This window comes from Engraulis encrasicolus, chromosome 13, assembly GCF_034702125.1.
Source record: "Engraulis encrasicolus isolate BLACKSEA-1 chromosome 13, IST_EnEncr_1.0, whole genome shotgun sequence".
NCBI classification, from domain to species: Eukaryota; Metazoa; Chordata; class Actinopteri; order Clupeiformes; family Engraulidae; genus Engraulis; species Engraulis encrasicolus.
Window position 1 is genome coordinate 53,593,214 of NC_085869.1, and position 11,903 is coordinate 53,605,116.

General features: G+C 42.2%; 1 protein-coding gene and 1 long non-coding RNA gene across 42 annotated transcripts in view; both read right to left on the reverse strand.

Moving 5' to 3' along the window:
- The window catches only part of LOC134461384 (uncharacterized), a 43,470-nt gene that overhangs the window by 25,033 nt on the left and 6,534 nt on the right, over positions 1-11,903 (reverse strand). For 12 of the 41 annotated variants that reach the window (XM_063214271.1, XM_063214276.1, XM_063214269.1 and 9 more), the window contains 10 exons: positions 9,460-9,516; positions 9,277-9,318; positions 8,537-8,593; positions 8,280-8,354; positions 7,802-7,900; positions 7,576-7,614; positions 6,964-7,044; positions 6,026-6,106; positions 5,797-5,877; positions 5,480-5,665 (listed from right to left, as the gene is read on the reverse strand). The exons of 1 other annotated variant lie outside the window; for it this stretch is intronic. In XM_063214271.1, the coding sequence (XP_063070341.1) occupies positions 5,480-5,665; positions 5,797-5,877; positions 6,026-6,106; positions 6,964-7,044; positions 7,576-7,614; positions 7,802-7,900; positions 8,280-8,354; positions 8,537-8,593; positions 9,277-9,318; positions 9,460-9,516 (798 nt within the window). Of the gene's footprint in view, positions 1-548; positions 666-5,479; positions 5,666-5,796; positions 5,878-6,025; positions 6,107-6,963; positions 7,045-7,575; positions 7,615-7,801; positions 7,901-8,279; positions 8,355-8,536; positions 8,594-9,276; positions 9,321-9,459; positions 9,517-10,127; positions 10,251-11,903 lie in introns of those variants that run through there. 28 more of the 41 variants (XM_063214291.1, XM_063214285.1, XM_063214292.1 and 25 more) reach the window with 17 other exon arrangements.
- Positions 3,939-4,342, reverse strand: LOC134461387 (uncharacterized). Its single transcript, XR_010037271.1, has 2 exons — positions 4,245-4,342; positions 3,939-4,055 (listed from the first exon to the last, which is right to left on the reverse strand). It is a non-coding gene; the product is annotated as an uncharacterized LOC134461387 (long non-coding RNA).

Sequence of the window (11,903 nt, forward strand, 5' to 3'; positions counted from 1 at the left end):
CTAATGTAGTAAGCATAATTGCAAAAACCAATGCAGAACATTTTTAAATGCCATGCTCAGGTGTCCCTTAAATAGTGTCCCTCAATGGTTACTGTGACCTGCTGTTCTTTAGCAATATGTGTCCCAGGTGAGACTTGTTAAGTAAAATGAGGATGTGATTAAAACAGATCCAAGGTTTCCCCACATCATGAAATGAACACTGCAATGCATATGGATACACATGCATATACACATTTTTTTTGAGTTAGTTTTACATCACCCTACCTGGAAAATAACAACACTTGTAATGGAATGGAGTGAAATATGAACACTTGTAGTTATGCCAATCCTCCAACTTTTGAATGTGCCAAAGAAAGGTAGAGGACTTTAAAGTAAAATGAGTGCCCCTTTTGGTAACCGTTTCCTCTAGTTGGAGACAGAACTCCACTTAACTACAGAACTGAAAACTGGAGCAGAAGCAGAGAGGTTACACAAAAATAATCCTGCATGACCATTTTCTACAGTATATATGGCCATGAGAAATTTAAAAAAAATGCTCAACTACTCACCATCACAGACTAAATCATTAAGTAGCACGACCAGCACAACCAGAACTGGGACCCTCATGATGCCGACTACAGTGACAGATACCAACAAGAGTCTGGATGAAAGATAGCCTGTATACCACCAGCACTCTGGAGTCCTTTAAATAGTGTCACACACTCAGCACTGTGGCCTGCTGCTCGTTAGCAATGGGTGTGTTCCAGGTGAGACTCATTATGTAAAACAAGGATTATGTTTGGATAGAGTCAAGGTTTCCCTACATAAGTCCTGTATCAGCAGGCCTACCAAGTTTGCTACATTATATTGCTTGAACTATTTAAATGTCATAGATACATACACCTGTTGGTGATGGGGTTAGTGGCTCTTTGACAAGATCCAGATCTAAGTCGCAGGTTCTTTGCAAAGACCTCCTCAAAAGACGGGCTCATTTGGGTGTTTTTGAATATTTATTCAGTGTTTAAGCGTTGTGTTTAGCATTTAAGAGGTCACTTCTGGCTCATTTTAGTCCAAATGACGACTGACTCTCCTCCTGTTTCTTAGACCTTCCCTGGCACTCTCAGATTTACCGAGTACTTGAGCTTATTTTAATTTGTGTACTCACATTGGTGTACTCACATGAAAGTCACATGCTCAAAACAAACAAAGAGTTGATTCCCATCTATGACTCTACTCTTATTATTGAAGCCTAAGAGTCGTTCAAAAGAATTGGTTCTCTTAAAAACGTCACAGCACCAGTGAGGATGCTGTCTTATGCCACTGAACACCATTGATCTCAGAATACTGGATCACACATCCCATTTGGTGAAAGTGTAGACCAGGAAATGAAATGCAGTTGTAGTATTTGCCAGGGTTCTTTCATTGTATCCTTAAAAGTTGATACGGCTTCCTTGCACATCACATAATGTGCACAGAGTGGTAGGCTTACAGATCCAGGTCAAAACATTAGAATATTGTGAGAAGTTGTTTTATTTGCATACTCGTGTAGCAGAGTGGCAATTTTGGGTAATTTACTAAATTAATAATTAGCAATTTTAAACAGCTTGCACGACTACGCCACTGGGGGAATTTCGCCCCCAGAATATAGTTTAATTCCAACCAGTAATTGTAAACAACAGGCAACACAGGTTCGTTAAGGACCACAAAGACAGGGTTCAAATCACTTATTTTCTTTTATTATCTTACACTTATTTTAGTAGTCCACAATTAAAATAGAATAAAGGTTGCTGGACCCACCCCCACATGGGCCAAGGTTTCCCCACTAAATATACACAGCACAGCAAAAAGAAATAAAGTAGAATACACGCTAAGCATAAGCCCACACCAGTAACACTGCAAAGTGGAGTTTCACTACAAACGCGCACGGCAAACCAGCTAATTGGGGAAAACCCGTGCACTGGGAGAGCCCAAGCAGAGTGGGGCGAACCTTAAACACACAAAAGAAAAGTACAAGAAAACAAATAAATAACAGGTAGAGAACTCTCACTTTCTCTTTAACACAAAATAAGGAAATCAAAGAAAACGAGCATCACACATTCGCGCGCACAGTCATTCACATCCTTACGGCAACTATAGGCTATAGCAGCAGCCCGCAGACAGCCAACAGGTGGAGATCCACGTACCTGCACACAGAAATTACCGTAAAACACAAGCAAACAGATACTGCACACTTAAGGAGTAGGCTATGAGCAGATGATGGGGACCTACCACAACAGTGCAGAAAACGACGCTTGTCTCGTAACCACAAGGCGACGGGCGCACAACACCTGCTCCTATAACGCGACAGTGACAGCCATAGTGAGCACTTTTGTAATTAAAATATATGAGTGCGATGTAGGACAGAGGCGACGGCTACATACCAAATACAGAGCGCCGGGAAAGTAGACAGTTAGTAACCGCTCTGCAGTCGCACCTCCGGAACAGACAATAGCCTGCCCCACGGAATCCCTCTCCCGTGAAGTGGGGCCCTGCACGGAGTCGACCCGACCAGCGGCACCAAACCCAACAAGGGCACAATCGCCACAAGAGCACACACAAATCTGCCACCTTCTCTCCGAGAGGACTGTGCCAACTATTTAAAGAGTGCCAAGCACTGCCAATTGGTGTGCGCTGATCACATGGCGCACGAACGCACGGCAGACTTATGATGCGGTTTAAAGGCACATATCCCATTATGTTACACTCGCATCAATGTTAAACTTTCATGAATTGTAGTCATTGTTCACAGAGGTATTCTTTTGTCCTTACAGCTCAACAAAACAATGAATTCACAAAATTTGAATATTACATAATGTTCTTCCAAAAAAAAGAAAAAAGTTCAGGACACATGAAATTTGGTACTTCCTAAATGACATGTTGGTCAATACATGCCCCGTTTTGTTGCTTTGGTGGTATGGGCATTCTAACTCACCATAAAACAAACCTAATTTTCAATGGGGTTTTATTTCTGGTGAGTTAAAATGTCCATACCACCACAGCAACAAAATGTGGCATGGAAATCTAGAGTAAAATGAAAAAGGGAAGTGTGGGTCACCAGATCGAAAAACAGCTGGCAGCAGCGAATCAAGGATTTCTGGCCTCCCATAACTCCCATGCAATGCCCCAGTCATTGACTTCAAATGTTTAAACAGACGGTGATTGTCAAGAGATTCCAAACCAGGTCTTGAACATTGACATGTCAATTAGCAAGTCAAGAGTTGTGATGTGACCCAAACTCTTTTGAACAGTTCAAATTACTCTAAATTTTGTCATGGTTTTGTTGAGCTGGGAGGCCAAACTGTAATAAGCAAATGATGTTCAAAATGTGGGCAATTAATCTATAATCCATGACAGTTTGACTATGATGGAATAGAATCAACTTCAATTTAATTTTTTGTCCTGGAGCTGTACTTTACCATGATATTTGCCTTTTACCTCTGCCTAGGACTTTCTGTAGCGTTGGTTTGTTTGCTCATGAGCATAGGCCTAATTGAAAGATAATGTATAAACGTTGAAATTGTGGAGTTGTTGGAAATGGCAAAGAGACAAACTGATTAAATATTGGTGGTGACCTGGAGCCAGGAAAGCTTCACTAGGGTGAATGACATTCCAGCTTCAAACTCCAAAAGGCAGAAAAAAAACCTCAAAGACTTGTTACACTATTTTGTTCAAGTTTACAACCTGTAGAGACAGGCCATTTAGATAGCCTAGCTGGATTATTATTTGCATGTTTGCGGCAGAATTATGCATCATCAATTCAGAGACAGGACCCAACTAGACTGAGACCGTGTTAGTGTTGTGAAATGCCAGACAAACTAATATCTAACCTGGAAAAACCATTAAACTGAGGGTACCAGAGGACCTTAACTACACCAGAGATAGCTAGCCATTAAATTTAGCATACACACCAAGGCTGGAGACAAAGATCAAGGATTTTTTTCTTTTTATTTCTTGTCCAAAAGGTCATACATTAAACAAAGTCAAGAAGTAACAATGGGACGAATCAGTCTAGTTAGTTGAGCTCAGAGCAGAAGATCCTGAAAGAAAGAGATAAGAGCCATCAGCACAAATGTTAATTTTTAAGGCATAAAACATTTTAAATCCTTCAAGGTCAGAATTAATAAAACCCAGCCACTACACACAAGCGTTGCACAGCATTGCCCCGTTTACATTTGGACAGTGGTACCATTAAGAGAAGCTAATCGAACATCATGAAAGCCTGTTACTTTTAGTACCTGGTGTGGACAGATGCAAGTCATTCTTTTCAAACTTGTAGCCCTGATGGGAGTGCATGGATGAGACCTTTCCAAATGGCTGCACCCTCCATTCTAACCCCCCCCCCCCCCCCCCCCAAAAAAAAGCAACTTTACCAAAATAATAATTTGCATATTGCCAACATCAACTGATGTTCAGTTACCTCTAAATAGAGATGGTAGTGAAAGTCGCATTGAGCATGGAGGTGCTCAATGCAACGTTTAAAATGGGGACAGCTTTCCCAGTCTCAAGTTCAGCATGCCACAAGAACTGGTCCAAAATGTGAGATTTAAATCTGAAACCTTGATTACATTGCCCAGCGTTTTTTAAAGTGGGGGCCGCAGGCAGGGGGAAAAAAAGGAAATAAATTGATATACACCAAAAATTAGTTTAATAGTCTCATTTGTTGCAGTTACATTTATCCATACCATTTTCCTCAGAAGACCAGTCAAGTGAGTCTACTTGTACCAGAGGACCTTAAGAATTTCACCATCTGAGAGCTTGTCATTAGAATTACCATGGAGTATGTGATCATGCACACAAGACTGGAGAGACAAACATGGATTTATTCTTTTTATTTCTTGTCCAAAAGGGTCAGACATTAAACAAAGTCCAGAAACAGTGGGGCAGACCAGTCTAGTTAGTTGAGCCGACAGCAGGAGAGCCTAAAAGGAGAGACAAGAGCCATCAGCACAAAAGTTAATCTATTTTCAAGGCATAAACATTTTCAATCCTTCAAGGTGAGAATGAATAAAACCCAAAGTCACTGCACACATTAACCTGTTAACATTTGGACAGTGGTACCATTAAGGAAATCTCATTCAACAACATGAAAGACTGTTACCTTTAGTCCCTGGGGTGATGTTTTTTGTAGACACAGACTCATTTGAGTTACCTGTAATATGACATGCAAAAAAGTATTTCCAGTTAGAATAAACCAAACAGACCGTTAGGACATGCCAGCAACTTCCTCCCATCATTAACCACTATACACTAGCGGACATTCTGCCAAGTGACTTGCCGCTACAGAAGTTATTCCCTGGAGCAATATGAGGTTGGACATCCCGCTGAAGTGCAGTTCAGCCATGGATGAAGTATAGGGCAACATTGTTCCTGCTGCAATGGAAAGAATTCAAATAGCACCTTCCTAACAATTACACCATAAATGATTGTGTGAGTAAGGTTTGCCAAACAGCTTGCTCCCCACCTTCCTCAGCAGACTGGCCGGCGGAATCCTCTGCAGACTGGCCGGCGGAATCCTCTGCAGACTGGCCGGCGGAATCCTCTGCAGACTGGCCGGCGGAATCCTCTGCAGACTGGCCGGCGGAATCCTCAGCAGACTGGCCGGCGGAATCCTCATTACCGTCTCCATGGCTATCAGTTTCATCTTCACCTGGGTTATGCAAGACAAGCATTACAGTTGTAACAATTTACAAGTACCATCCATGGTGATCTTATTTTTGGGGGAATTTTGTGGCTGCCACATGTGTAAGGAAGGCTGATTATGAACATCTTGCTTCCCACCTTCCTCAGAAGACTGGCCATCAGAATCCTCATCGCTGTCTCCTTGGCCATCTTCAGCTTGGCTGCCGTCATCACCTTCACCTGGGTTATGCAAGACAAGCCACCCAAAGCAATACAGACAGTTGTGGCATATTATGAGTACCATCCATGGTGGTCTTATTTTTGGGGGAACTTGTAGCTGCTACATCTGTGTGTAAGGAAGGCTGATCATGAACATCTTGCTCCATACCTTCCTCAGCAGACTGGCCCGCGGAATCCTCATCGCTGTGTCCTTGGCCATCTTCAGCTTGGCTGCTGTTCTCACCTGCACCTGGGTTATGCAAGACATACAGAAGCATTCCAGACAGTTGTGGTATTAGCCTGATTGAAAGTCGATAATAATGTCTTCACTAGGTCTGACCTAGAGCAGGGGTTCCCAGACTTTATCCTGACACAGCCCCCTTTGAACCAGTACATTCCAGCCAAGGCCCCCCTAACATGGGCCGTGCCACACCATTTTTTTGTGCATCACCTACCGCAACCATAGTCTAGGTCTGTTAGTCAGTGCCCCACTGGGATATACAAAATAATGGTAATAGTAATGTTGAGATGCAATGGATTATTATAATGCTGCTGAGATCATCTTGTTTTTGGTTTACGTTAGCGAGTCGATTAATTAAATAATTCACTTTGTTTTGCTATAGTTTCCCTGCCAAACAGTCACATCCCCCCCCTGACACCCCCTCGCGGCCCCCCAGCCCCCACTTTGAAAACCACTGACCTAGAGCATAACAATTCACATTTTTCAAACGGCATGGTTGACACACCTCCATTTGTTGGCTACCGATTGCATCCAGAAAACATCAAACATTTCAGTCCCAAAAGAATGTCTCCATTTAAACCACGCCACTGCTTTGAACACGCCTCTACCCAGGGCCGTTGGAGCTGCTCAAAGTTGTTTGCTTGTCGACAAATTGGGTGGAGTACCCGATTTCTCCGGAGGTCAGAAAGTGCTTGCATTCCCCAACTACTAGCAACGCTGAAGGTGTTGTCACTAGGAGGGCTGGCTATTGTGGCATATTAACCTACGAGTAAGCCTAACATCCATGATGATGTTGGGGGAACTTTTTGTGGCTGCCACATCTGTGTAAGGAAGGCTGATCATGAACATCTTATTCCATACTGTACCTTCCTGAGAAGACTGGCTGTCAGAATCCTCATCGCCGTCTCCTTGGCCATCTTCAGCTTGGCTGTCAGAGGAATCTTCACCTAGGTTATACAAGACAAGCATTACAGACAGTTGTGGCATATTACAAGTACCTAGTGGTGTGGATCGGCACTGCCCTCACGATCCGATTACGATTCGGGAGGTAGTAGATCCAATCCGATTCGATTCAATTCTACAATGCATTGCAATGCATTACATTTCTACTGAACGCAAAGCAAATGTTCAGCCATGATGAGGAAATACAAGTAGTCAGATACTGAGCAACAATTTATTGGCTGTTTTCTGTATCAGTCTTGCAATGTTTTGGAGTGCTTTTATTTAATTTAACATTCATTTGCTCCCGAAATATCCATGGAAGTAATTGAAACTTAAAAAATTTGCCGGATTGATTCTGGAACTTGCCGGATCTGGATCTGGATCGTCCATGCCCCGGATCGATTCGGATCGCCGAATCGATCATTGTTGACACCACTACAAGTACCATCCATGATGGGTCTTATTTTTGGGGGAACTTTTTGTGGCTGCCACATCTGCATGTAAGGAAGGCTGATAATGAACATCTTGCTCCATACCCTCCTCAGAGGAATTGCCATTAGAATCCTCATCATCACCTAGGCCAGTGTTTCCCAACCAGGGGTATGTGATCACACCTCAGGGGGTACGTGGAAAATGTGATAATATATTGACTAGTCACATTGGGATGGAGCAACAGAACATGAGTGAGGGCGAGGGGGTACATGTCATATGGCAAAATGGCTTAGGGGGTACCCAGGACAAAAAAGGTTGGAAAACACTGACCTAGGCCATCATCTCCCGCAGCCTGGCTACTATCGCCATTATCTTGGCTACTGTGGTCATCACCTTGGCCATCATCCTCGTCCGCATCAGAGTTATGCTCTGCAGCAAGAGCAAGAACATGGCTTACAAAAACAGCACATCTTTGGGCAATAAGACACTCAATCATTCACTGAGTGTAGACATCATTTGTAGAATCCCATTTTAGTCAGCTGTGGTTTACAATTGGCCTGAAGTAGTAAGGAGGCCTGAGTATTTGTGGCTTGATCAGTAGCCACATCATGCCCATTCAGCTTTAATTAGTTCAGTGAAAATTTTGAGAAACAACCAATTACATTTGGCATGTTAAGTGAATCCTCCTCAATTTGTTCACCTGTAAGAACACCGTAGTTTTTTTGTCTGTGATAAGCGCTATACAAATACATTTTACTACCAACACAGGAACCCACTTCAAAATAATTGTTAAAATGAGTTTCTGTACCTGTAGGTTCTGGTGTGGTTTCATCCAAGGGTGGGTGTGCTGTGGTGGGAGCCACATCATCTTCACTCAGTTGATCTGGCAAACAATAAGTCAAAGGATTTTAATGGAATTAAATCAAGAAGTCTTGCAATCTCGATAATGCCAAACCTCCAGTATAGCAGAGGTAGTCCTACTACTCAAAAGAGCAAGGGTATAGCTTACAACAAACTTTCATTGGCCAACAATGTGACCAATATGTTGAAAGTTTACAGACATACCCTTTTGTTGATCCTGTCCTTTGCCTGGAGAAACCTCTTTAACTGGAAAAGTGGAAACTGGCAAAATAAATGGGGAGATAAACGCACAGTCTGCATGCACAATTTCTACATCCAGTCCACTAGATTTAGAACAATGTCAAGAATCCAGATGCCGGAACTTCACTACTCAAGAGTCCTAAAAATTGAATAGTTGCTTTTTAAGTGACTCATGATGCTGACGGCAACGAATGATCAAGTTAAGAGTTCAGATGCAAAGCAAAACCCCCTAACTCCATTTCTGAAGACCTGCACTTCAACAACCGGGTTCTCTAAAAATGTAGGATTGGTTTACATTCATGTACTTGATAATACATATAAATAGATATTAGCCTACATAAAAAATAAAAAAATATGCAATTTTGATAGTTTTGTATTAAATAAAAATGAATTATGATTAATTTCTGAAAGGGCACTTAGGGGGTTTTGCATCTGAACTCTTCAAGTGTAGACATTAAAGGGGAGAATAATATTATATCTGCTAAAAGTCAACTGTAATTGCCAGAATTGACCAGAAGTGGTCTACACCAGAGTATTCGGTACTTAAGCAGTAATCCAAACTTTGAGTCAGCATCACAAAATAGCCCAGTTAAATAATTACATGGGAAACAATTACCCTGAATTGTCCTCAATGTTTCACCTACTGTAACAAAGACCTACATGGAGAAAAAAAAAGGTGCCCACTCCACAACCCAGTACTGTACCTTTGGGCTGCTGTGGTGTGGGTGTGGTGTGGATCTGTTGATCTACCAAGTAAAAAGGTCAGAGGATATTAATGCAATGAACATCAGAAGTCCTTAATGCCAATCCTCCAGCACATCACATTGACTACTCAAAAAAAGGATATGGCTTTGAGAAACAATGTCTTCAAAATACAGCAATCATACCCTTTTGTTGATCCTTGCCTTTGCCTGGAGAAACCCCTTTAACTGGAGAGGTGGAAACTGACAACAGAAACAGGAAGGTTACACAAAGCATGCACACCAAGTTGAGGGAACTATTTCAAAACCAGTCTAATGTAGTAAGCATAATTGCAAAAACCAATACAGAACATTTTTTTTAAATGCCATGCTCAGGTGTCCCTTAAATAGTGTCCCTCATTGGTTACTGTGGGCTGCTGTTCTTTAGCAATACGTGTCCCAGGTGAGACTTGTTAAGTTAAAGGAGGATGTGATTAAAACAGATCCAAGGTTTCCCCACATCATGAAATGAACACTGCAATGCATATGGATACACATGCATATACACATTTTTTAGTTAGTTTTACATCACCCTACCTGGAAAACAACACTTGTAATGGAATGGAGTGAAATATGAACACTTAGTTATGCCGATCCTCCAACTTTTGAATGTGTGCCAAAGAAAGGTAGGGGACTTTAAAGTAAAATGAGTAACCCTTTTGGTAACCGTTTCCTCTGGTTGGAGACAGGACTCCACTTAACTACAGAACTGAAAGCTGGAGCAGAAGCAGAGAGGTTACACAAAACTAATCATGCGTGCCCATTTTCTACAGTATATCTAGCAATGAGAAATAAAAAAATGTTCAACTACTCACCATCACAGACTAAATCATTAAGCAGCACGACCAGCACAACCAGAACTGGGAATCTCATGATGCCGACTACAGTGAAAGATACCAACAAGAGTCTGGATGGAAGATAACCTGTATACCACCAACACTCTGGAGTCCTTTAAATAGTGTCCCACACTCAGCACTGTGGCCTGCTGCTCGTTAGCAATGGGTGTGTCCCAGGTGAGACTCATTAAGTAAAACAAAGATTGTGATTGGATAGAGTCAAGGTTTCCCTACATAAGTCCTGTATCAGCAGGCCTACCAAGTTTGCTACATTATATTGCTTGGACTATTTAAATGTCATAGATACATACACCTGTTGGTGATGGGGTTAGTGGCTCTTTGACAAGATCCAGATCTAAGTAGCAGGTTCTTTGCAAAGACCTCCTCAAAAGACGGGCTCATTTGGGTGTTTTTGAATATTTATTCAGTGTTTAAGCGTTGTGTTTAGCATTTAAGAGGTCACTTCTGGCTCATTTTAGTCCAAATGACGACTGACTGTCCTCCTGTTTCTTAGACCTTCCCTGGCACTCTCAGATTTACCGAGTACTTGAGCTTATTTTAATTGGTGTACTCACATTGGTGTACTCACATGAAGGTCACATGCTCAAAACAAACAAAAAAGGAAAGAGTTGATTCCCATCTATGACTCTACTCTTATTATTGACCCCTTATTGGCTTTCACTAAGAGTCGCTCAAAATAATTGGTTCTCTTAAAAACGTCACAGCACTAGTGAGGATGCTGTCATATGCCAGAGCCGTCTAATAAGAGTTGCGCAAACCGGGGACCAGGAAGTCGGTTGGTGATGTGATTCGCGTAGATTAAAATATTTCTTAACAGTAAACTTCTGTTCGTTGGAAACAAACACAGAACCATCACATACCAAACAAAGATTAAGCACAAACAAATTACATTATCTTTACCACATTTTCTGTGTTCTAAGGCCACCTCCTAGAACTAAGTAACTACTTCTAATAGAAACTAAAGTCAATGGGGATTTCCATGTTAACGCTCCGTGAGGCTCCATGAGAGCCGCCATTGCTGTGGAAAGATTGGACTACAGAGGTCTATGGGAGTGACCTAACTCTGTTATTAGATGGCTCTGTCTTATGCCACTGAACACCATTGATCTCAGAATACTGGATCACACATCCCAGAGCCATACAGAGGGGAGAGTTACGCTATTGGAGGACCAGGAATTAAATTGCAGCCCCGCCTTTCAACGAGATACTCATGAACGGTGTGACGTTTTCCATGTGCGTTACGCCCATTTGTGGGGGAAAACAACCCATGCAAGTCAATTGGTGATGTTGGGGTTTAATAAACGAAAGATACGGACCTGTAGACTAGCGTTGTTTTTCGTAACATGCCGAAAACGTGTTGCGTTGCCGGCTGTTCAAATAATATAGCCAAACAGCCGTTGCTGAAGCATGGAATGTGTTCATTTAGGCTAGCCGATGTAGCATGTAAGTCAATGAGACATTCGGTTTGTTTTCACCCATAAAGGGGCGTAACGCAAATTTAAGAGCAAAGTACCCGGATGGTCGTTCATGAGTATAAGGCCGTGCCTAAAGCGGCTGTCTTTCCATAGACTCAACATAGAACCACCACATTAACAGCCAAAAATAAGGACTAACGAACTATACGTAAGGGTTAACGTTCGGCGAGAAGGTCGCTACCGTGGAATAGCAGCACGACAGAGAGAATCTTTAGACCCCGACGCGGAGCGGAGGGGTCTTGTTCTCTCTGAAGTGCTG